Consider the following 26,618-nt stretch of genomic DNA (forward strand, 5'->3'; position numbering starts at 1 on the left):
CATGCCTTGATAGAAGCCACTCAATTTCCCCCCCCCCCCCCCCTACACACTGACCACGACTGAGGATGCTGAAACAGAAGGGTCCTGCACTGGTGGAGCAACGATGTATTTTTCTACCAAAGAAACTCCAAGCTCTCACCATGTGATGGCACCAAAGGGTCAGGCACACAGCTGGCTGCCCCTTTCATCTGCGACATTTCCTCACCTGAGACCCACAGGTTTATTACTTAATTATGAAAAGATCATAAAAGGAAGAGCTAGATTGCATGGAATTTCTAAGTTAGCTCTAAAGAAGAACATTGTGCCAGCGTCTAGGATTCGACTGGTATTAGTAAAAGCATTTTCTGGGTTTAAAGCTAGCAACCTTTAGCTCTTGTAAGGAAATAAAATGGGCAAGGAGAATTGAACCAAAAGACTCAGCTCAATATTGCCAAAGAACGGGAGGTGGCTGGGAAACACCTCGAGGTTTCAGGCAAAGGGTTGTATCAAATTCTTTTCTCATTTCTGCAATCATTAAATGTTTATTGTATTCTCGTAGCCCTGATTCCATTTCACAACTGGGAATCCTTGAGCTCATCGTGTTTCATCACTAATTAATTCATATTCATTTTGTATTTAATGACTGATGTAACTCCACCTAGGGCTGTTACCTTCAAGTGAGGTAGAAATCTGGGATGGCTCCAGGCATCTAAGGCTCACCGAGATACTGGCCCACGTTACCAGTGAAACACCAGTCTCACTCAGCTGCATCGCTTGACTCCTCATGGAAACCACCCAGTCTCACAACTGCAAGAACATGACAAGATTACTATGCAGCAATAGAAACTTGGAGCAAAAGAAGTAATACAGCAGCAAGTCACTGTCACTTCAGGGAAAAACCCTGGATACACTGACATAAGGCCATTTGAAGCATATACAGCTATTCCTTTCCCTCCAAGGCATCCAATTATGGTACTTTAGGTAGAGGACAATAAGTATCTAACCATAAATTATCTACTACCATTAACAGGAACACACAGTGTGAACGCAGAGTATCAGTGATCTCTTGGTCCAAACTCAGGCAACGCACTATTTTTTTGGAGAAAGGACCATAAAGAGCAACTGAGCTGTTAATCCAAGACACCACAGTTAGAAACTTGACACTTTTTGAAAATCATTCCCTGGGTGAAGAACACCTCGGCCCTCCATGCACCCATCCTTGCTGGGATTCATTCACATGTGAAGGGCAACGGCAGGAGCACTAGGCTATTAATTTCACCTCCTTTTTTAAGAAACTGTAAACATGTTACTCTCTTCCAGATGTTTCTGCTCCATCACTCCATCAGGGCATAGGCACATAAGCAGCTGAGATGTCAAAACCCTCTTACGTGGAACAGACTTTCTAGTAAGAGGACACTTCCATACCCTCAGGTATCTCCCACCTAACTCAGGAGATTGCCACCAGCTGCTGATCCTCCTGCTCCAGCTCATTTCATTTGGTCACAGCACCCCAGGGGGGAGGGCAAAGCTCCTCAACAGGAGGGAAAGAGTGAGGAGTGGCTAGACGGTCATTATGAGAGAGAAAAAGCCTATTAAACTGTAAAAAAAGGTAAAACTGATCATGTATTAGAAAGCAATCCTGATGTTGGTTAATGTATCATAGCCTTAAATTCAAAGCCCTTACTCTGCGACTTCTATTGGTTTAAAATCAAAGTGTTTTGCAAAACCTTACAAAACCCTCCCTCCTTTCCTCTACCCCAAGCACTTCTTGCTTTCAGTTTCTGTCAGGACACACGACGAGGCAGCCTGGCCCCACACGGTTGCAGCTACCAGAGAGCTCAGACCAAGCAGCGACAACCGTGGGAACTACACACCAGGCTGGTGGACCCAAGGTCTCTGGCCAAAGGGTGCTCCACCACCTGGGGTCACAGCTTGCCCCTCTCCACTACTCCAGAAGACAGCCCATACTTAACTTTATCTGCACAAAAATTACACGCACATATTGTACAGAATAAAAATTGACACCGGGCTTGCCATAACTAGCTAGACAAATCTATTTTCCCAAATGCTGCAATCTCGCACTGTGTGTATTTAACACTTAAAAGAAAAATATTAACTCCTTTGTTACAGAACCTAATCTATTATTCTTAGGGCTCGAACGGCTACGTGGCTAGCTTAAAACTCAATAAATCGCCATAAAGTGATCGCTTGCCATTGCTACCTAGCAAGTTAAAAAGGCGCAGCAAGAGATCTTAGAGTCTGCACAGTCATTCAAGATAAAAATCAAAGCTCTTAATTATACAGAATGGTATTAGTTGTATTTTTAAAGGGATCACACCTGGAAAACATGAATTTAAGTAAAGCAAGTTCTGGAGAAGAGAAGGCTCTGGGGAGACCTTATTGGAGCCTTCCAGTACTTAAAGGGGGCTTATAAGAAAGATGGCAACAGGCTTTTTAGCAGGGTCTGTTGCAACAGGACAAGGGGTAATGGTTTTAAACTGGAAGAGGGAAGATTTAGACTGGATATAAGAAAGAAATTCTTCACTCTGAGGGTGATTAGGCACCGGCACAGGTTGCCCAGAGAAGCTGTGGCTGCCCCCTCCCTGGCAGTGTTCAAGGTCAGGCTGGATGGAGCTCTGAGCAACCTGGTCTGGTGGAAGATGTCCCTGTCCATGGCAGGGGGAGTGGAACGAGATGATCTATAAGGTCCCTTCCAACCCAAACCATTCTATGATTCCAAGATCTCTATGGTAACTTTAGATATAAGAAAGTTTCAGATTTTCTTAGAAGTGACAACACCATGATTAGAGACAAATTACAGAACTACGAGCAAAAAGATCAGAGGATAATTAAGACATCTAATTCTTTCCACCGACCTTATAAACCAGCAGAAATAAGGGTGAAGTAAACACAGCCTAGGCAGTTCAGTGCATTTTAGCTTGCAAATGAATCAATTCCACAGACCACTGATAATTTTCAAGCAGTTCTGGAAAAATGTTGGTTTGTGATCGTACTTACTGTTTTCAGAAGTCTGGGTTCTGCTGCAGGCGGAATTAACAGAGCTGGAGATCCTCATTATACCACAGGCGAGTGTCTAACCATTTGTCTGCTGCCATCGTGCTCCAGCCTCACTCTTCTGGTCCTACCCAGCACTGCCTGGGTGCTCTGATTCATTTTTTTTCTCATGAAGAAATAACCTTGGGCAACAGCCTGCTTCTTTTCTTGTCCGACTGGATTAACACTGAGGAACCTGCAGATGACAATAAAGGTGTTGCACTGCAAAATGATAAAACAAGTTACAAACACACCCACAAAACTGCCAGATTGCCACCTTTGCTAGGAGTCCACACAGATGAATCACACCTATGTGGTTTGTACCCGTCCTGGTGGAGGAGGCATCTTCTGCTCTTCTGTACTTAACAAATCTTTTAGACTTCAAAGATCAAAAAAATTCACGATCAACATCTGGCCAAGTTAATGCGTTACCCTTCATAAATCAAAGATGACACTACCGACAGTATCTTGCACAGCTAAAACGCTCGATGAGCAAGTAATCATCTTTCCTTTCTGGGCTGCACCCATCGTAAGGGTTGGGAGTTTTCTGCTGAACCTTGTGCCATGTTCACTGTTGGCTTTCTTAATACTGGCTCAACTCCAACAGCCAGATCTCCAATAGCCAGTAATTTACAGCAAGTAATTTATTAGAAGCAAAATTTCTAACTCTCTTTCTACTCACAAGGCTGCTTTGGTCACTGATTTTTTCCACAGTCCTGCAATGTGTTTGTCACGAGCTCCTAGCGTTTCCTGAGATAATGTCACTTTGTCTGCTACCACAATGTCAGTCAGTCCTCAGCCACAAGGTAGGTCTCCAGCTTTAGCCTAAAGGTAGGCATTATTTACTGTTCTGTTTCGATACAGCCAGCTTTACATCTCTCACGGGTATCAAGTAGGAATTAAGCCAAGCACAAGTGGACACAGCCAACGCTACCCACTGGGACAAGTTAAATGACTTGCACTTGATAGAGCACTGAGCAGAGATGAATTAAAAGGTGGCACCTTAGCAGCCTTTTAAGTCAGAAGGGCCAACGTCCAGATCCATGTCAAGGTACGAGCACCTGTTTTAAAAGGCGGCTTCTCCAAGTCACCTGGAGTTGTGCTTCTACATGCTCCCTGCGCCTTTGCTATGATGGCAAGACTGAATACCCCTCAATTCTCCAACACTTCCTCAACCTAAGCAGTAGTCCTCTGAAGGACACAAAGGCTGGCCTACTTCAACATGGACACACGCACATGCTTCTCCCAGAGGGCAGAGGTGTGAGTCCATGCTTCTGGGGGCTGAGATCATTCACACCATGACTTCCAACAAGCACGGAGGGCTCTTCAAACCCTGAACCAGTGGCACCAGCCTCACGCTTCACAAGCTGGTCAAGGCTGGCTGCATTCTTCAAGCTGGGAGGTATGTGCCCAGGCACCTAGCAGGGAGTGGTTTGTCTTTTCAGCTCTTGCAAAATCCATTTACCCAAGATGTATGAGCAGCTGCTTTGACACCGCTCTGAGAAAGCAAACATCCAGCAATCAGGAACATCTTGGAGAACTTTAACAGCAGCCAAAAGTACGGCAGCTATGAAATCTTGTTGTTACCATTCCCTTTGGAAACAGTTAACAGACTTCTGCTAATTTATGACTTAAATACCTTGTATTCATTAAAAAGTTCAGCAGATACTTTGCTACACAACTCATAGTCAAATCTTGAAATACATTACAGGTTTTCATCAGAAACTTTATTCCCCTAAAGCAACATTAATGAAAAATGTTATCTTCACAATATCGGTTAAATAAATTTTTAAAAAATAAGCAGACGTATATTTTTATTTTAAAAAAATGTACCTTCTATGCAAACAAAAGCTTCTTAGAGAATGTGACGAAGATTGAATGAAAAGCTTGAAGTGTAAAAATGACTTTCTGTTCTCTTCTTCAGTTGCCTTTTCCCTCTTCCATACCTCTTTTAAACATGCCACAATCTCAGTCTTCAGTTCTTCACTAAGTATTTAAGAAGTGATTGAAACACGCCTTTAGCCATGTTACTGAGTGGTAATAGGGATCTTAATAAAAAAAAAAAAAAAAAAAGGCTCTGAAGATGCACAGTAAGGTCATAGAATGGTAAGGGTTGGAAGGGACCTTATAGATCATCTCGTTCCAATCCCCCTGCCATGAGCAGGGACACCTTCCACCAGACCAGGTTGCTCAAAGCCCCGTCCAACCTGGCCTTGAACACTGCCAGGGAGGGGGCAGCCACAGCTTCTCTGGGCAACCTGGGCCAGGGCCTCACCACCCTTCTAGTGAAGAATTTCTTTCTTATATCCAGTCTAAATTTACCCTCTTTCAGTCTGAAGCCACTACCCCTTGTCCTGTCACTCCATGCCCTTGTCAAAGTCCCTCTCCAACTCTGTTGCAGGCCCCTTCAGGTACTGAATGCTGCAGTAAGGTCTCCCTGGAGCCTTCTCTCCTCCAGGCTGACCAGCCCCAGCTCTCCCAGCCTTTCCTCCCAGCAGAGGGGTTCCAGCCCTCAGATCATTGCTGGGGCCTCCTCTGGCCCCGCTCCAACAGCTCCAGGTCTGTCCTGTGCTGAGGGCTCCAGAGCTGGACGCAGGACTCCCGGGGGAGGTCTCAGCAGAGCGGGGCAGAGGGGCAGAATCCCCTCCCTCGGCCTGTGCCCACGCTGCTGGGGATGCAGCCCAGGGTATGGTTGGCTTTCTGGGTTGCCAGCGCACATTGCTGCGTCATGTTGAGTTTCTCATCAACCAGTACCCCCAAGTCCTTCTCTTCAGGGCTGCTCTCAACCCATTCTCTGCCCAGCCTGGATTTGTGCTTGGGATTGCCCTGACCCATGTGCAGGACCCTAGGTCTGTTCAGTACAGACCAACAGAAAGAAAAAACAAGGGAACAAAGAAATACCAAGAATTTAACATTCCCGGTTAGACCTGCAAAGAAAAACAGTAAGCTTTCCAACTGTTTGGATCCAAAGCCATCCTGACAGTCGGGAACCAGAGCATCCTAGTGAGTAAACTGCAGTCTGAAAGCCTCAAAGGGGGACTACATAAATAATCATACACCTTGCTCCCACCCCTGAACTCCTCCTGCAAAGAACAGCATACAAAATATTCCTGAATAAAACTGAGCAGACATTTCAACAGGTTTTTAAACTTCTTTTATTTGCTGAGTTTGGATAGCATGCATCATTTTACAGCACCGGTAAACAAGTCAGTGAAGCATACTGCTCTTAGGAACTCGTACTGTGGAATGTCTTCAAACCCATTACCCGCTCCCCCTCCACTTCAGTACGTAACACTAGCTGAAGACAAGACAGACATATATCAGGGCAGCTTCCCTATGGCTAAAAATATTCGTAGCAGCGACCTTAAAGGAGGGTTTTATTCAATCAAGTCATTGCACTTGGGTCATTTATTGCTATAGCAAACAAGGGCCATTAAATAACGAACACCCTTTGTTTGTAGTTTTATCTGATTGTCTTGTTCTGTTCATCTGCTACAAGCTTACACGCAGACACAATTTCTGTAATCCATTCCGAGATTTGTTTCATGCTCTAATCACAGTGAAGCGCTTGTATAACGAAACTGGCTATTCCACTAGGCTCAATTCTTGCTTTTCATCACCTGACTTAGAGGTATGAACTCTAAGTAAGAGTTTAGTGTCTGACGAGAAGCATTACTGCTGCACATTATTCCTCAACGTAAAGATCCGGCTCAATCCTTCATCTGTGATGCATCAAGGCAACCAGAAGTTAAAACATTAATATTGAACCAGCTTATTAGCAATGTGACTAGCAAATATTACCTAATACTTGCATAGTACACTAATCAAATTTTATGACAACTTAAAATCAGCAACTGACAAACATCCTCCAATTGACTTTTTGAAGTTTGTATTTTATGATGCATCAACTGTGGAAGAAGTATACTCTCAAGAAGTAACACACTCCTGTCACTAGCTCAAGTGACATACCACATAATTACTAGGTTTATGACTGTTCCCATGAATAGAAACTTAATCACTTCTCTTACAGATGAAGCTGCCAAACTATGTGACATGTTTTTGTCATTTAAATTCTAGTAGACCAAAAGGGAGATAAGGTGATACTAACAGATAGAATGCATTTGACTGGTTTTCTAAAGCTGTATGTTTTTTTAATTCTATAATCAAATGAACACATCAATATCATTGTCTCCCATCACTTTGCATATTATTTGTATATTATTCTGGCGCACTATGTTGAGCTCAAGGGTTAAAGCTAATGGCAATCCACAAGATTTCAACTGTTTTCCATAAAATGTGAAAGACACTGTCTTGGAAACCAGCGCAATGCTGTCAAAGCAACTGTTCCACTCACTCATTAAAATACAAAGGTGTTATTAAATTTAGAGGTACACAATACACTGATAAAGTTTATGGCATAAATATATAAATATTGAGACTTTCTGAGAGTATCAAAGTTCCAAAGGAATTTATTTGGAGATATATTATAAACAAAACCCAACTATTGTAAAAACAGATCAAGATGCGCATTTAACCACTAAAAAGACTGACAACCTCAGTGTAGATACACAGAAGCACAGACGTCATGACTTAAGGTTTACGTTTTCCATGCTGTAGTATTTTAGGCACAACAGGTTGAGTTAAGACTGGATTCTAGTCTTGTTTCTGTATTTCTTGCATTTTGCGGTTTTAAAAACTAATTTTGTCATAACTTCATGATTCAGTCCTAAATCCCTTTTTAATCCAATAGTGCAAGTGACAAAATGCTCTGCTAAACCACTCAGATTATATCACTCGTTCTTACTACAATGCATAGGAGTTTCACCTGTTTCACTGCATTAACAAATTCCTATCTCGTTACTCAATTTAGAAACAGCATATTATTAATATTCTCACTGCAGACAGGCACAACAGCACAACCCTGGGTAAAACTGCCAAAATTATACAAATATCATATATTCCCTTTTGTGTGTACGGGAAAAGTAGTGACTACAATTACGATACAGTTATTCCATCCCTCCCAATAGACTATTTTACAGATTAGTTGTAAAGATAGATCACCCTATTTATAGTATAGATCTCTTTAAAAATTAAGCTACAGGTATTCAATAAAAATCTATTAAGAATTCCCTCTCCTTTCTATACAGATTCAGTAGTATTTTCAAGCAAACCAAAAAATAAGGTCTGCAATTCCAGCACAGTAAGAAATAAGGCCTCTTTTATATTGGCAAAAAAATTACACCATTATTCTTTTTTGTTTTCTTATGTCTCTGAATAAAAGACTATATTCCTTTTTTTACTATATTTTTTTCTGTAAGACTGTAGAACACCAGCATCCATTATTATGAAATGAGTCAGTTCTCCTCGTGTTCAGCTTTGAATTCCTGGTGAGTTAAAAACATTGAGTCCATAGCTGTCTCATGTAGACATCACTGCTTTCTTCAATTTTTCTACTTCAAGCTGGAAAATGGACATTTTGAAAAGAAGAAGAGTCAATATTAAAGTAGCAATAATCTAAAATCTTTCATCAAAATTATAACCTTTGTATTTCAAAGACACTTAAGTCAACCAAAGCGTAACACAGAAGCATTTGACAGTTCAATATTTACATCTTATTTTACACCACTTTATTGCTAAATAAACAAGAATTTAAAATCATTAAGAATTTGCCTATAGTTCTGGTACATCTTACTGGAGAAATTCACTCTGAATAAGCAGCCAAAGCTGGGTTGTGGAATCACTTGCACGCCCCCAACGTAATGCTGCACCATCACCTCAGACTAACTTCCCAAAGCAAAACACCGAACCATGATTAATTTGTATTTCTTTAACTGGATTTAAAGGATACGTGGAAGTTACCTCCTCTTCATCCCCAGTGCATATTTAAGGCAACATCATTGATTGCCATAGAGACGCATTAAAAAGAGGACTCAACAAAAGTTCTTCTCAACTTTCAAAAGTAGCTTTGCAGTCAATAAGAAGTACTATTTCACAAATAAAATGCTCTTTTGTACCAGACTGAAACAGTTTTCTACACTGAGCTCATCCTTTTAACTAAACGGCATCATACTGTAATGCAAGTAGCCTTCCTCATCAATAAATTGAGAGGAGTGGTATTCATTCATAAGGAAATTTTTCAGATGCATTTTGTTCTTTCGGCAAATTATCCACTTCATATTTAAACAGTTCATCAAAAATTTAGGAAAAGTTTACTTTTGCCCTGATTTTCTTCTGATTACAGAAAGCAAATTTGTCCTTCAAGTCTTACAAAAGCAAAGTATTAATCTTCTCTCTTGGAACACATCCAGATGGATGCATCTCTAGCAAAGAGCAGAATCTAGCAACACTAAACTGAACTCACATCCCAACACTCATATTGTTAAAAATCATTTTCCAGATAAAGCAAGCTGCACCAAGACGAACTGTGAATCTTCTACATACATCCGACTGCCTCATGAAGCATTCATTCAACACAGCAATAAAAAAAAGGCTGAGCAGGTTCGTTCAGACTTTCCTGTGGCACCAAGTTGCAGAACACTGCCTGCATACTTCTAAACTTCACCCCCCTCAAATTGCTAATACTACCTCCAGATTGCTTCGCAACAGCTTCTCCTCTTCCAAATCCTTCCTTAGTTTTTCCAGTTCTCTCCTAATAGCAGTTAAGAGATCAGAAACACAAGTTAGAAGGGGAAAAAAATTTCACATTACTGAACACGAATCACAGGCCTTGTTTAAATTTTACAAGAGGAATTCGCATAACTGTCTGATGTTACACCTTACAAATAAAACTCCCGCAAACGTACATGCCCACTAGTGAACTGGTACTCAAATCTGGTGGACCACAAGCTTCCACCAACTCTCATCATTTCTTCCTTATCACTATGCACTTATCCCTAACTTATAATCACGATTTTAAGTAGACTAGTTAAAAATTTGTACTGTTATTTTACTTGGACAGTTGAATTTAAACCAAAATAACCTGGCAACTTGTACACAGAAAATAGAAATTCTTTAGAATAGACAGTTCCTAAAATATGTTTTATTTCAGAACTGTGTTCAGGCATGAAAGTGCTTAGAATTATCACCAAGTCGCTGAAGAACTAGTTCATTAATCTCCAGAACTCATAATTTACTAGTTTGCTTTGGGGACCAACTGATCCTGGTGTTTTATAACCAGTACCAAAATGAACGTCTGTCCTGTAAAACTAAAAACAGAAAAGGTGTACTTCCCACAGACTGGTCTTCATTATGTTTACTCAAACACCAGTTGCTTTTTTCTTGTACATCATTCTCCAAACGCAACCCTAGCCACATGCACACAGGTGATGGGGCCACCATGATCACCAATTTGAAAATCTCACAAATATCTGTCCCTACTATCAGTCACGTCAATACTGCAATTACATGTGTGCAGTGTTACACAAGGCCAGCACATGTACTTATGTTAAATACCACAAAAATTATCTACTTTTCCTTTCATTGAAAGATTGAGCAGGAAAATATTTACCCATGTTCTTTCTGCAGTGCGTCTACTAAACCCATCAAATCTTTAATCTGAGTCCTGAGCTCTTCCACAGAAATTTTTTCATCATCCGTTTCTCCTTTAAGCTGGATGTCTCCAGGAAAAAAGTTGAGTATAACAGAACTCGGTCTCTGAGATGAAGATGGAATTGGTGGACTGAATGCAGATGGCTGAAAAAAATGAATCAGCAGAAAGCTAAGAAATGAAATCATACTGACCACTTACAGCACACAGGTAGTACTGTTATGGGAGCTACATGCGCACAAGTTTCCTTCATTTTCTACCCAAAAGGTAAAAAATCATGTCCAGTTCAAAGGGACTACTGTAGTATATAAGACACAGTTATTTTATACATCTCTTTATTAAGAGGCTCCTGCAGTCACTAAAAGAAAAGTGCTCACATTGCAGTTCTCTATACCTTAGAAAAAAACCCAAGTGATTTAATGGAGCCCATTGGTTCATTACAAACAATCTTTGTGCGCCTTTCTGATCTGTTCAGTTGTTCTGTCTGTCAAGAGACTAAAGGCTGAGCAGACATGAGGCTTATTTGGGAAACAATATCACAGTTTCATGCTACCTGATACAATAGTTCTCATGAGAACTGATGAGCTTTATACTAATGTATAAATGAGCTTTATACTAAAATTTCTAACATGAACTCTGTAATAAATGATGTGGCTCACTTGCATTTAAATACAACCATTTGTATTTAGGTGGTTGTATCAATTTAAACTGGAAATATGAACAAGACGAACAGAACACCTAGTTGCCTGGTACTTCTCTAGCTCCTTGGTATCATACCTTTTTCGTTTCAACTGGCTTTGGTTTGGCACTTTCTTCTTCTTTCTGCACCTTCAGATTTTTTTCTGGACTCACATTTTGACTTGCCTGATAAACCATTCACAAAAAATGAAAATGTTTTCAGAATTTAAAAAAAAAAGTAAACAAAAAAGAACTGTCACATGTTTCTAAAGACAGAACAGAGAAAAAGAAAAACAGCACCCCAAACTTCAATTGCTACACTACCATCATTTTCCTTCCCTGCCAGTCAGAACTTTCCTTCCCCACAACACTCATTCATCTGAATTTAAAATAAACATATGCATTCTGGGCAGGATTTTCAAGCATCTCTGTAGTACTTAACAAGTCCTTGATGTTTGGGAGCCTGTGGGTGCCTCTGTAAAACACAAACATTACAAGGCAGTAACTGTAGAAGGTAACTGGCACGACTGAGCTATACAATATCTGACAATATAAACTGATTTCAAGGACTCTGCATCACCTGATTCTCATGGTCTGAGAATCTCATGACTTAGCACATGTGATCACAAGTCCCACATTACACCAACATTAAATCACAAATTTGTTGTGGTCAAAGACTACATCTATCATTAGGCTTGTAAGGCAGTAAAGACACTTTGAGAGTCGTATGTACGCACAACACCTATTTCATCGTCAGTGATGCTAGAAGAGCCGAGTGCTTACTGCAGCAATACCCCACAGACCAGAAAGACTCCTTCAGCCACGAGGGAGTCGCATTATTTCCCTTATGTACACCTCCCTCCTGGGGAGGGAAATTCCTGTATCAAAAGGCTTCAGGAACTGAACCTCGGCCGCATTTTGCATTTCGCTCTCAGGTAAATGGCCCATAAGACTGTTTTCCCAGTTCAACGCTGCTTCCTGGGAAGTCAGTTCTTAGTTCACTGCTAGGAAAACCCACCCAACGTACTCACAGGAATACTGCTACTGAAACGCGAAGGCAGCCTCCTGCCAGTCATCTTGGGTCGGTTTGCAGTGGGGTGTGATAGATTAACTGAGGTAGCTATTACATCGTCAAAGCTTAACAGATCTAGAAAAAGACGAAAACACAGACCACCATCAAGACCAAAAGGTTTAGCTGTGTTCTTTTTTTATCACTTTTTTTCCTTAAGACAAAACAGAAAAAAACCCAAGAATTTATCAGAATTTTTACAGTGTCAAAGGTTTTCAGCCTATACAACACACGAGCCATAGGAATCAACTACATGACTTTGGCATATCTGGGAAACCACATTTCCCCCATTCAAAAAAAATTAATTCAACTGGCATTTAAATGCAAGCTCCCAACAGAAGAAGTGCTGCATAAAACAGACCAAACAAGTAACTGGAGAGAAGTGTATTTACGACTGTTTTTTTGAGAGGTGCCATATTCAATTATTTAAGAGAGTGTATTTTCTTGTCGCTAAACTTGCGGGAAAAGCATGAAAATCCAAGTTTAGTGACTAAGCCAAAAATAAAAGCAACGTGGTAAACCACATGTGCAAAGGTTCATGAAAGTAATTTAACAAGACATTAACTGCAAGTATTTCTGTGTAGGGGAGTTTTTTCATATGCAGTACTTTGTCTCAAATATAATACACGACTTCAGAAAGTCTGCAATACAACATTTCAAAACTCTATTCTCATACTTCATTAAATCATACAGATTTCTGCTGATTAGTCGCTCTGTGCTCATAGCTCTAGGTAAACTCTCTCCTAGATCAGCAGAAATTCTTTACATCCTATGGGAAGACACAACCTTAGGAAAAAAAAAAAATCTATTAATAGGAAGAACAGAACATACCTAACATAACAACACAAGTAGTTCACCTCATTATCAATGGGACTTCTTAACTGTTGCTCCACAAAAATAACAATAATACTTACCTGTCAACAGATGCGTAATGAGACAGGTTTTTGATTATTAAGATTATGGACAATATCTATGATTTTACAACACAAATTTATTTGACTTATTCTGGAGACTCTAAATGTTTAACTAACACACCTCACAGAATTTACTACAGGCACCATAAGTAACATTCAATGTTTGAGGTTTTGGTTTGTTTGGGGGGTGGTGTAGTGTGCGTGTGAGGGGGTGTTGAGGTTTTGTTTGGCAATCCCTGATTTTTACATGACATTATGATTTATCAAACAGAAACTAAGACACTTTCCTTCCTATTTTCTCATCCATTTTGAAGCTACAGCAAGAGATCAAGTAAGAAAAAAAACCCCTATGAACACTGGGCCAAAACCAATCACGCCACTTCAGTGTTTGCATGACCTGAAGTCATCCAATTGCTCCAAGTTTTATTCACGCTTAGCCAAAACTAATTTATATCTGTAAGAACTAGGTTTTCCACTGAATGTTTTAAGGGATTTTAATGTCTTCTACTCTGTGTTACTGTCCCTGAAGTCCTTAAAATATTCACATCTTTCGGACATCCCTGACCTTACCTACTTCATCATTGACTTCACCATCTGTTGCCTTGTGGAAATGTAAGCTTTTTTAACACTATCTGTTACCAATCAGGTTTGCTGCTTTTTAATGTTATTGAAGAGAATGTAAAGACAGCGTTTTGTTAACATGTAACCATATTTGCAATTAAAAAAAAAAAACAGGAAGGAAAACAAAGTAGGAAGAAACAGAAGCGTGATGAATGGCAAGCAGCTGACGGAAGAAGAGGATGAGGGAGAAATAAGTAACTATGAAGGTATTTCTGTTGTAATCTGTGCCAATAAAATATTTAACTTATTAGAAGTCAAGAAAAAGTGACCAAAAGATATATCTTCATGTTGTTTATTCATTTATCAGTAATCCCAGAGCACTAACCCATGCCAAAACGTAAACCTGGATTTATGTTAGTCAGGTATTATTAAAAAGGTAACAAGAAGGCAAGAAAAAATATATGTCTTTTCCCCATCTCAGTATTTTTTGCTTTTAAACGATCCTCCTTTTGTCATTCTATAGAAGTGACACATCATTTGGCAGTAAATTTAATTAAGAACTATAAATTGCATTGCTATTATGATTGTAGTACCAGCTCTGTCTCCATGAATAAAGTAAACATCAGGCATATTAAGAACATACGAAGAATAAAGTGTATTTCTGAAAAAAATACAGTATTTCACAAGGCTTGAAGATGAAGACTAATACAGTCTTGAATTGTGTATGATTTAAATATAGATGGTGGGATGACACTAAAGCAAGGAGGGATTTTTTCTATCTCCAAGAGCTTCTAAAGGAAACTGCTACCCCTGAGACAATTGCTCAGCATTAAAATATTACCAGCACCTTACAGTCAGAGGGAATTCTGACTGTACTTCCATTTTCTGTTTTACCTTTCCATTTAGTTGCTTTGATATTTCAAAACCAGATTAAAACACAGGCTGGTGGGGATTAGGGTTTGTGGGTTTGATGGTGGTGGCTTTGTGTGGTTGATTTGTTGTGGGTTTGGGGGGGTTGTTTGTTTGTATTTCTTTTTAAACAGCATTCCTAATTATCTTAGGAGAAAGCTTGTCCCCACTGAAACCAATAGAGATACTGATCAAACCCACTGAAATTTCACAATTTACACTCATTTCAGTCAATAAAGTGATTTATCAATTCACTTTCTTACAGACAGCCTGTGGGCAATTGTTAAAGGAAATCCCATAATAGTGTCAAAAGAGCAACACCACACATCTGTGGACAGTTTGAGTCAAAAACTGATTTTAAGGCTGAGCAAGAGCACCTTTCTTTCTAGAAAGTTACTTAGGACAGACCATTAGAAACGTCTCTTCTGCAAGCTTAACACGGACCCATATGCTACAGAACTGTTAGGAGCTTTAACAGATACAATTAGCTGAGAGGTTTTGTTAAGGTTTGTGAAGGCTTCAAGTATTCATACCAGTTTGTCTTGAAAAGCCTTCACAAAAAGAAGCAAAGCTGAAGGGGTGTTTGAAGAAATTATGGTTCCAACATCTCATGTGACTGGGGTTTAAAAAACCCGTGACAGAAGTAAAATGTATTCAATATTTCAGAAGACAAGACCTCATATTGCAGCCCTTTTTCCTATTATTCATCTTGCTGAGATTGCACCCCAAAAATCTGGGGGACAGATACAAGCTTCAGCATATTTAAAATTGCAGTCAGCAACAGTAAGGTATTTGCTACAATTAAGCACCTGCCTAATATGTAACTTTCAAAAATACTATTTTATAAGACTCATGATACTAAGTAGCCAACATCAGTGGATTCAGTGCCCGAATTGCACAGTTTGTGTGTACAGAAAGATAAAGCCATTCAACCTACAGACACCAGAAGTGCTATAAGCATGGAACACATTTCATTATAAACACTAGGTTTCGCTTATCAATAGCTGGACTGTCAAGTTATTCTTATTTTTATTTTCTTTTTGGTTTTTTTTCCACCTCTTCAAGTTCCTAACTGAAAAGTATTCTTTAAGTAACTTCTTGTTTAACAGCTCAGGAAAACATGCATTCAAACAAACAAAAAAAAAAGGCATTTTAAATTGAAACCCAAATATTTTAGTATCAATAACTGCAACTGAAAATTACGCTTATGACGTTAAGAAGAGGCTATGCGTATGGCATAAAGCATTTGGATTTCCTTATAGATTGTTATCTTACCAAAATGGAGAAGGGTAGGGTAATTTCCTGACACGTAAGAAGGGAAACATGGCAAACAGGATAGGAAACAAAATCTGGAAAGAAAAGTCAAGGAGAGGAATGTCTAGAAAAAGATTCTGAACAAAAAAATTATTTTACAAAGCAGGAAAAAGAAACATTTGTAGAAGAAACAGAATCGCTTTACATGTTCAGCATGCTAGTATGACAGCTTTAGTCTTTTACAGTGCTTTAATTCTAACCAAACAGAGAAACATTTATGCAATTTTTCACATAAAGCTTCAAGAGGAGCTATTTCAACACAATCAATGTTTCCGAATGCTTTTGAGTATTTGTCCTTATCTGATGGCCGGGGGCCTAATTTTGGTGTGGGAAGGGTCATTTTTTCCTATAAATACACAATATTTACAGCTTCTCCTTAGGCTAAATTGAAAGTGCCTGAACTGACACCACACTTCATTGTCAAACTAAGTCGCAAAAAAATAAGACCCCAAACTTCTTTTCTAAAAATTCATTCACTTCAGGATCTCATTCTAAAGGGTAGAGGGGAATTAAAGAAATAAAAATAAAAAAAGAGAGACTCTGCTAATGCAGTTGCCAACCTCAGCCATATATTTCCCCCCATGTTTTAGTATCTATTCTAGTTCTTGTAAGATTAAACAATTTTAAACTTTATCTAAGGACCTAACATCTTTGGAGCTTTATATAGCCTTAGCTGCTGCATGGAATATTTTGTCTTCAGCACTAGAAAGCATGTACAGACATAAAGCATGGGACTCATCACACTGTGCTGGCAGGAGGTTGGACTAGTCTTCTTTCACAAGAGCAGTAAAACTAAAAGTGACTTCTGCAGGTAGTTCTAAACAAGGGCTGTTTCACATAACAGAGGGTTTTTGAAACTTTCCTTAAACAGCAGCTCCTTGACACGCTCAGCGCTGCACCCCTGCACAGACTGCCTGCGCCTCCCCCGCTTGCTGGGTGCCCAACAAGGAGCACGGAACAGACCTCACCCGCTCGCTCATCATGCACCCCTGTCCCCTGCCCAGTCTACGTATTAAAATCTTGAATTTCTTCACGAGCCTGCAAAAATCTTCTATTAGCAAATCAGAATTCATAGATTTTTTTTTTCTAAATCTGTACAAAATTAGGGCGGTTTTATATACAGATACTTAATATCACAGCTACTATGTTGTCACTCTGGTTATTAAAGATGACAAAATAAATATACTTAAATTAAAAAAAGGCATTCCATCTGTTTTCACAGGGAGTTTTTTCCTGGGGAGAAATTATACTATGCTACACAATAACACATCTAGTACAATCCTAGAAGGCTTACATTTTTAAGGCTAGGTTGTGCATCGTTTTTTCATCTCTCAGCTTGCTTTGGCCTGAAAGTTTCTTCTGTACCCTCACTCAAACTCATCTTTAAAAACATGGCATATCACAGCATATGCACAGATTTTACTGGGGAATAAAAAAAGAACTTATAAATACTTCACGGTAACACTGATATTATTTGTAATATTTCAGGATATTTTAATACCTGCTGAAGTCCAGATTTCTGTGGCTCAGAAAAATACACTGTCTGTATTAAAAACATACATGAACTAACCTTTCCTCACGCAAAGCATTTAAGCTTAGAAGCACATTTTAAAATGCTTAACAGAAAAATGAGGAGTACTCTTTCCTACTCATAAACTGCTTCAGTTTAAAGCATTATTTTTATCTCCCAGATGAATTTATTACACTTTAGGACCAACTATTCTACAACCTGAAAATCATAATCAGCCTAAAAAAAAAATAAAATCAATCAAGTTATACTATTTTAAAATGTATTACTATTAAAACCTTTACTGCAGGTCCAATTCACTAAAGCCTCTTCTGCAGTGGTTAATCCTACAATAAAAATAATTTGGAGTTTAAAAGAAATATATGCCCACAGCAGACGATCTCTGCTTAAGAGGCACACGGAGGACTGAGATCAGTTGTAATGTCAGTAAAAGACAAAAGGTAACTATATAATAGCTCAGAGTCTAATCATCAATGTGGGTGCTTTAATCAGTATTAAAGTTTTTACTGGAAAAATAAGGTATGATAAAGTCATAATCTAGAATAGCTATGAACTTAATCACAGAATGCTGAAGGTAATGGCATTACTAAAAATACGCAAGTTAGCTAGAAAAGCAAAAGTTATCTGAAATGCAAGAGCAGAACAAACAGAACCAGTCAGTAAGGAAAACAATTTCATAAAAACTCAATATAAAAGTGGCAGCAAAAAAAACATGCTTTCAAATTAGAATAACAGACTATTACCTCTGTTTTTCCCTTCCTGTCAACTGTTAGAACATGGAGCTCACCAACTACATCCAAAAGCCTACGGACATCTGTTCAACGCTCACTGACTCTTACCTTCAGCTACCTACAGCAGTTCTAAAAAAAAAAATAGAACTCTGTGGTATTTTGAATAAATTACTTAAAGCTTATTCTAACCTTATGAAGTACTGCAAACTGAACAGAATGACCCAAAAGGACATTTATTCTTTCCTTACCTGATTCCTTAGAGCTCTTTACCACAAGTGAATCTACCTCTGCTGATTTTGGTCTAAGTGGTAATGGTTCAGAGTCTAATTTTGGTTTTGCTACTGGCTCAACTTCAGATTTTGGTCGAAGAGAAACAACTTCTCCGTTAGATCTGTGGTAAGAAAAAAACGACAAGACATACGTAGTCAGGAGATTAAAGAGCTTACAACTGAAACATATAAACTATTAGAAATAATGGAAAATTTTCAGTAGATTTCATTATTTTCTAAAGCTTTGCTTAAAATCAAGTCTTTCAGAGAGTAATTCTAGTCCTATAAAAGACAATTCTTCTGTTCCAGCTCCCGCAGAGCTGTCAACCATGTGCAATTCCTTTGTAAAAATAATCCAAAACTTTTACTACAGGGCACATTTTGGAACTTAAATCTAAAATACTACACTTCAGTGCAACAGAAAACAAGAGGGCTGAATAGCACCTTCAGTAATATTTCCTGAGATATTCAGAAACATACTGAGACTCCCTGACAACAGAATCTTCCTGTTAAGAAGAAAGTTGCCTAGAACAAATTATTTCCCTCTGTGTATAAAATATCTTTTATTCAACCACGCATTCTTTGCACGTCTGGTCATATCATTCAGGGACAAAAAACTATCCTGTTCAAAAAAAATATACACACACACAGAAAAAAAAAAAAAGAACAGATGACTTTTTCATTTACAAATCCTGCCATCATTTATGCCACAGAATAAAGTCGATAAATGGACCAGCTGCCAGCTTCAATGTGTCACTGTCATTAACTCATCTCCCAAATCCTTTATTTGGAAGTTTTATTGCAGTAGAAAAAGAGACAGCAGCTTTATCTTCCTAGAGCAATGTTAAACTTTCAGACATTTAAACACATTTAAATACCCCTCAGATTTAAAGTTTTCAGTCATTAAAGGACCACAGTTTACTACAGACCTTTATTTTAACTGCACATGTGTATCCCTTTACATCTATAATTATTTTCTAAAATGGGGTAGGGGAACATGATTTGTGACTTTAAAAAAAAACAAAAAACAAAAACAAAAACAAACTTTACTTGGTAAACTCTAAAATACCAGACACGGAGAACACAATTACACACTGAAAATCTAGAAAGAAGTAAGATGGCAGTGGTGTAACTCCTCAATCAGGCACCCAGTGTTCCCAGGGCTGTGCAGGGTGGGATCAGAGGCAGTTCTGCCTAGACAGCCCTCGGTTGGAGCCAACCTCCAAAGTGTATGCCTTACCCACACACCCTTTCCCCACTGCCCTCCTCCTCACTGCCATCTCCCTTTAGATAGTCCTCCTTTTGGTTCAGCTATACGGGACCTGTTGTAAAAAAAGATAAACCTTGACAAATGCTTGCAGCCACCCTGTACCTTTGCAGGTATTTGAGGTGCAAGCTCTTCGACATAGCAGCTATCTGCTCCTTTATTTGTACCAGGCCAAATTCACGTTGACGTTACTTTCTCATGATTCTTTCAAGTCAGCTGAACATTCCAAAGGGACAGTTATCCGTCAGCAGTTTATCTGTAGTTTTGGGTAAGGAGCTGGCAAACACTTTGATGGAGGCAGAAAGGGAAACTGTGTGTGTGAGGTTGTACTGATGCGAAATCAGTCTTGGCAAAACATCACAAATAACTGTTACAAACTGATGAGAAAAAAAAAAAATTAGAGGTGGATCTAAAAGAAAAAGTGAGAGATTACTTGCTGTTACCCTCCCTATCTGTCGAGTAACTCAACTGAGAATACTCAAGACAGAGATTGGATGTGGTTCTGTAAGGAGTGCTTTCCTACCCAGAACAGCACGAACTACAGCGAGTACCTTCCGTGCAGGTACTAACCGTCCTCATCTCTTCCTTTCCGGCTATCTTACTCCACATAAAGTGCTGAAACATTGAAAGCTGACGCAGCTCAAACCCTCGGGTTCTTTCCAACATGGTAATAATTCTCAAGTGCCACATCCACAGATTCTTTTAAAGCATACTGCTATTGTAGCTACAACATCTTCAGTACAGGGCAGGCTTGTAGTAAAGCAGCCCACAGATTTGCAGCTTCACCTGACCCATGGTTAGTTATGCCGTGATATTTCCTCCAAGATGGACTTAATCTCTTAAAGAATCAGAAAGTTAGAAATTCACATCGATACACACTTGGAGAAACAAGACACTGGCAGGTGTAGGGCAAAACTTGTCCTTACATCCTTTTCACCCTAAAAACACATGAAGGAAGATAAAATACATTTGGTGTATATGATTTAAGTTACACTGACCTGGATACAGATGATGGCAAAACTGGTTTATCCGGACGTTTTGGGTGCAGAAGCCCCGCTCTCAGTAAGCTGTTAGTCTTGCTTGGAGGAATAGGCTTCTTGGGTGGTACTTGGGGAGCCTGTGGCTTCAAAGGCTTCTGATCCAAAGCTCCTTTGTCATCTGACAAAGTAAGTCACCACAGCATTTTAAAAAACCACGTTGTCTAGAATTCTTTCAATGCCAATCAATTAGAAAGTAATTGCTGCCAGAAATACTTTCTTTGAAGATCAAAGTGAAAAACAGATATGCAAGTGTCTTAAGGGATACCTCATCAAAACACACAAACTACCTACCTGAATTTAAAAAACATTATGTTGAAGTAAGCAAAATGTCTTTCTACTGACATGAAACAGTAGCAAGAAATTATGGATTCTCATAACTGTACTGCAAGTGACAGCTACGAACCAAGAATCTCTCCGTACTGCTACCGCTTTCTCTTTTCTATGAATTCACCTTATCTCCTCTTAAAAAGGTAGGGTTTGTTTTTTTGTTTTGTTGTAACTAGACTTCTTCTACACACACAATCAGCATAATGCATCTATGGAAAAAAAAGGGGGGGGGGGAGAATATTTATCTGAATAACTGAATTTATTTTAGATAAAGTCTACCTTCCTACAAATCCAAGATACAAATTAAGTACAGATAATCTAACAAGAAAAAAAAAGTTAAATCTATCATTCAACGACTGCATGACCTAATTGAGTATTGTCCAGAGAAGGTGACATACACATGTGAGACACTGAAAAATTCAAGCTGCTTCACAAATACTAGTTGAATAGTCTTCAATTTATGTTCCCTAATCACACCTTGTGGGGTATCCTAAGCATAGCTTCTACTTTTCCTTGTAAAACCATGCTACAGCTCACTCAGGCATGCAGAAAATATTGCAGATGTAAAAGTTATTGTTAGGTTACAGTGAGGAGTTAGTCCTTTACAATTACTGCCCTTACAGGGCAATAAATCAGTACATCTGGTTGAAGAAACTGACCTTCAGCTTTGATTCTCCCTATCCTCCCCTCCTAGGACTTTGCTTTTAACCGAGTATTGGTCTCAGGTAAAATGCTGACATACACTAACCATTTGGGTGTAGGGTTGGAAATTTGGCTCAGCTCCATCCCAGCTAAGTGCCTGAACTGCCAGGTCTACGACTGACTTCCTTTGGAGCAGTCCTGCAGCTGTTGCCTGTCAGCCCTCCAACTGTCAAGTGGGAAACCACCGATTTTCTTTCACAGGAATACTTGGAAGTAATCAGATCATAGTGATACTTCTGCAAAAAAAGCATTATCCAGGGCAGAATTGTCTTCCTGCTCTGGGACATGTGAACACTGGGAGATGTGAACAAAAAACCCTAAACCAGCTGGCATCCCCTTCCAGTCTCTCTCAGTATTGAGTTAAAAAAATATAAAATACTGAATAGCAGAAGGATGTTGCCACACGGTGGTGCTGACCGCCCTGTGTGAAACAGCCCGTTAGCAGTGCTAGCTCCTTCTGCCTACCGATCCCACAGGCAAGATTTAAACTCTAAGCGCCCAACAGCAGTCAGTATTACTGAAGATCAATTAGCTTTCTTTTAGCTATGCTGAACACAAGTAGAGAAATACGCCTTTCGATTTTAAGAATAAGTTGGTTCATAAACAGGGCAGAAAAAATGCTGTCATCAAATGGTATTACTGAACTTCCACCTGGCAGTTTGCCTTTCAATTATTCCCACGCAAAATCTGAATATAAAACTGGTCCACAGCTAAGCGGAAAAAGGTAATACCAAAGGTCAAGATTCACCGCGAGCACAGAAGTTGGATGGCTCTGCTGGACAAAATGACATCCCTCCTTCCTGGATTTTGCTCCGCAAGGAAAAAGGTAAGAGTTGGCTAAAAATGAGCAGCTTAGTAATGGAATTAAAAAAAAAAAAAAAAAAAAATCTGAAGACTTCTACACTACACAAAAATTTCTACATGATATCACTAAGTGTCCTTCACTATAAATACACAAATACTTATGGAGTACTGCTTTTAATTTTTGATCACAGTTATAGGCGGATTTATTAGTCTCCCAATAGGCATAAAGAAAATTGCATGGTTTGAGAGCTTGTGATTAAAGCTGTTCGGTTAATTTTTTTTTGAAAACTAATTACAGTATAATTTCATCCTTAATTAATTTAATCACTAGTATCATCATGGTTATTTTTCCACCAGTAAAACTGCACTGATAAATGAGCATTTCTTCTGGTAGAACACGACTGCTATCTAAATAAGTAACTTTCAAGACCTGACCTTCAACTGAATACAAGATAAACATTTCCTCCACCAATTCCTGTACCACAATAACGGACAGTTCTCTACCTTACTTAATTTTTCAGAAGCTTTCATGTTCCTAAGCATTTTGGATAGTGTCATTCAATATTTTTTCCACCTATACTCCTCCATGAACAGTTGAACTCCGCTATGCAAAGGGTAACACCATCGTACAAAGAGAACCAGTCCAAAATTAAACTTACTTCAATTTAAACAAATTTAAACTTATAGAGAGCCAAGTGATCTAAATTCCTAAAAACATACAGTTGATCTGAAGATACTGCTCCAACACGAAAATAATTTGTTTTGCTCACATGCAGAGGAAACATAGCTGATATTAGCAAGTATTCCAATGAAACACCCGAGAACGTGCTCTGTTTAAAATGTGGGTTACAAAAACTGCCCAAGGAAGCCAGGAATCCTATCCAGCAGGCTTACTTGTTGAAATGCTGTTTAGCCACGGTCAGCCACAGTTCATGGAACAGAGTATGTTTTTGTAATATGGTTAAGCCGCAGGAACATCAGAATTTCTTCTTTTAAGAGCCAACCAGCATGTATGTGTAAGTTTCTGACTTCTAAACACCATCATAACAGTTTAACGGTTTGACTTGGCAAGTTTCTCAAATATGAAAAGGAGCCTTTTGGAAACCTGCCTGGGTGATAAAAAGGTGTCCTGTAAATTTTACGTATAAAGTGGTACACATCTCCATATTCTGTGGAACTGGACAACATGGAATACAGCAAGAATTAACCGACAAGAAATCTCAATTTCTGAGCACTGTGACTGTAACCACTTTAAGGAGTGTTGCAACTGTCCCGTGTATTTCTTTCAAAAATATTTTCCATCAGAGACCGATTTTGGCCACAACATTCAGAAGCAGTAACAAATGTTTTCATTTCTAATAACCTACTATTGCTATTCAAAGCAGCAGTTACTATCACAGAACTATCCTTAAATTAATTCAATAGTAAATGCGTTCTTACGCAGTGTAACAAATCTTTTTCAGAATGTAATTTAGTAACAAAAAATAAACATTCCATAAAAGCATAGCTGCTCTTCTAATCACTCTAAAGACACTTCTGTAACTTCACAGACGCGACAACTTCCGTAGATGGTATCAAGAGAATCTGTACGATGTCTTCCGAACAGGCACATACTGCAGTGAGCAGCCAAGCTAAATACTGTGACTTGTAAACAAGAGCACGGTCTGAACTTCACAATGCAGAAAACCGGTCTCACCTTTTTCTTCAGGCCTCAAAGAAGGGAATTTCTTCTCTCCAGTTGGCAGTTCAGGCTTTGGAGCTGAATGCAAAAATAAACCATAGACATTTCTCAAAGAGCTTTAATTATCTTAGTCACTAACTAAAAATACGACATACACCAATTTGTGTTTTTAGTTTTTCCTTTGCAAGGAGCGTAATACCACTTATAAACACTCCTTTGAGCCCAGAAAACGGTACGCTGGTATTCAAATGTTTCCAAACTAGGCTCCATCATAATTTCAAAAAAATATATAGCAGCAGTAAAACACATAAAGCACAAAAAGTAACCTCAAACTGTGACTATAGGTGGCTGCAGTACTAGGAAATGCAAAGCTACTTCTGATTTTTCTTTTGAAGTCATGCACTGCTTCTGAAATCTAGTATTTCCTCAGACATGTACCACCTACGTACCTGGACTTTTAACTGGAGGCGGAGGTTTCTTTGGCTTCTACAAAATGAAAAAAAAAAAAAAGGCAAATAAATAAAAAGCCAGATATTCTCCAAGACAGACTTCTTTGTGTTTTGTTTTACATACTGTAACATCTAGCTTGTTTACTAGCTGATTTCAAAGTCTTTCACAAAGGAGGCAATCAATCCAGACAGGAATCACAGAGCCCGGGAGGAATTCCTCTGAGACCTGCCAGACAACGAGTTGCAAAAAAGGAACAAAACGCAAGTTTCTTCAAGTCAGATCAGTGCTTCAGCAACATGCATGAGCAGCAGGGTGTACGAAGAAGTAAAAGCTAAGAATTACATCCTTTCTAGTCCAAAGAATTGCTCTGAGCACACCTATTTTAATTTCAATATGTAAACCTCAATCTTCGTTAGTATGATGCAATTTTAAAAGAGTTATCAGGTAAATTTTTGAAGCAAAAATGGTCACTTTCACTGAAGAAAGAAAAGGTTCAAAATTAAGTATCAGAAGAAATATTTCAATTAATTTCCAAATTACAGCAGTGTAAGAAAAAAAAATTGGTAGTGGCATTTGCAACGTAAACACTGCAGTTACATGAAAAACATTGTTTTGAGCTTCCTTACCACTGTATATTTAAGTGGGAAAGGTGGACAAACTGCTGTAGTCACTAAAAATTTACAAAGCATTATGGTGCCATAGATTGTCCATTGAAAATAACTCTATTTTAAGGTGCCGTCACTCGTCACCTATCTTAAATTGGTAAAATTGAATTTCTCTCCAGTTGAAGTAGTACTGGCACTTCTCGGGACAGCCATTGCAAGCCACTTCATCTTCAGAATCCGATTCACGCACTTGCTCTAGAAAAGGAGTCTTTGTGGTTGTACGAAGGACAAGACTCGCTAATAAAATGTTCACAGAAGCCTACAAAAACACTTGTTTTTATACAAGCACTGCTGAAACCTTATGGGCTCAGTCTAATAAAGCCCGTCCAAAAACGCCTTGCAGTGGGTATTTTTGAAACAATTGCCATGGATGGATTTCACTTCTGTGCCCCTACTGCCACTGAATAAGCTCTTCTTAATGCAGAAACATTTTATTCTGACAAGTGAAATGTAATTAAGAAAGCACGAAAACTCATCTTAAATGTCTTTCTCTAGTTTCAGAGAACACAAAAGCTACTGAACTTTAGTAACAAGACCGTATTTTTTTTCTTTCCCCAAAAAGTGAAGACATTATCCAGCTGTGCAGCATTGCTGCCTATATAAAAACCAATTACACTGAGAGTACAGCATCAACTTCCCATTATAAGATTCCAATCTGTGTTTTTATTCAGTCGATATCAAATAGCTGGTTACAGTAATCAACCATCCAGTGCCTTGAACTTTAAAGGTGCTCAGTGCAAGGTGAATCCCCATACTGAGACACACCACACAAAGCAGAATAAAGGATCAAAGTAAGGTCTGCCTACAGGAAACATTGTTTATGGTAAAAAAAACAGTCTTTTTTCCCTCTCAAGGGAGCAATTCTGTATTGCAAAACAGCGATACTACCCACCCATCAACCCTCAAATCAAGTCAGCTGTATGTTACAGCATTTATGCCATCCTTGCAAAGCTGAGAATCAATCTGAAAAAGAAAACGCTGACTACAGTTTCTGTGTGTCAGGTAACTGAGGTTAAATGCTAAGTTAATAACTATCTGTTAAATTGTACCTACCAATCTTCTGTCCCCAATTCCAGACCAAATGGCACTAAATTACCACAAAACTCTGTCCTGCTGAGATACAGGCTTCA

The 26,618-nt window shown here is 38.9% G+C and overlaps 1 protein-coding gene across 1 annotated transcript in view; it reads right to left on the bottom strand.

Annotated features, from left to right (window-relative positions):
- Positions 1–7,486: 7,486 nt before the first annotated feature.
- CD2AP (CD2 associated protein) overlaps positions 7,487–26,618 on the bottom strand; it is an 85,886-nt gene continuing 66,754 nt past the window's right edge. Inside the window, exons 10-18 of the mRNA XM_075414947.1 lie at positions 24,823–24,859; positions 24,389–24,451; positions 20,818–20,977; positions 18,532–18,674; positions 12,289–12,404; positions 11,357–11,443; positions 10,541–10,725; positions 9,619–9,682; positions 7,487–8,493 (exon numbers count right to left, since the gene is read on the bottom strand). Coding sequence (XP_075271062.1) covers positions 8,452–8,493; positions 9,619–9,682; positions 10,541–10,725; positions 11,357–11,443; positions 12,289–12,404; positions 18,532–18,674; positions 20,818–20,977; positions 24,389–24,451; positions 24,823–24,859 — 897 coding nt within the window. The 3' untranslated portion in view covers positions 7,487–8,451. The remainder of the gene's footprint in view (positions 8,494–9,618; positions 9,683–10,540; positions 10,726–11,356; positions 11,444–12,288; positions 12,405–18,531; positions 18,675–20,817; positions 20,978–24,388; positions 24,452–24,822; positions 24,860–26,618) is intronic.

Source organism: Opisthocomus hoazin, chromosome 2 (genome assembly GCF_030867145.1).
Source record: "Opisthocomus hoazin isolate bOpiHoa1 chromosome 2, bOpiHoa1.hap1, whole genome shotgun sequence".
NCBI lineage: Eukaryota > Metazoa > Chordata > Aves > Opisthocomiformes > Opisthocomidae > Opisthocomus > Opisthocomus hoazin.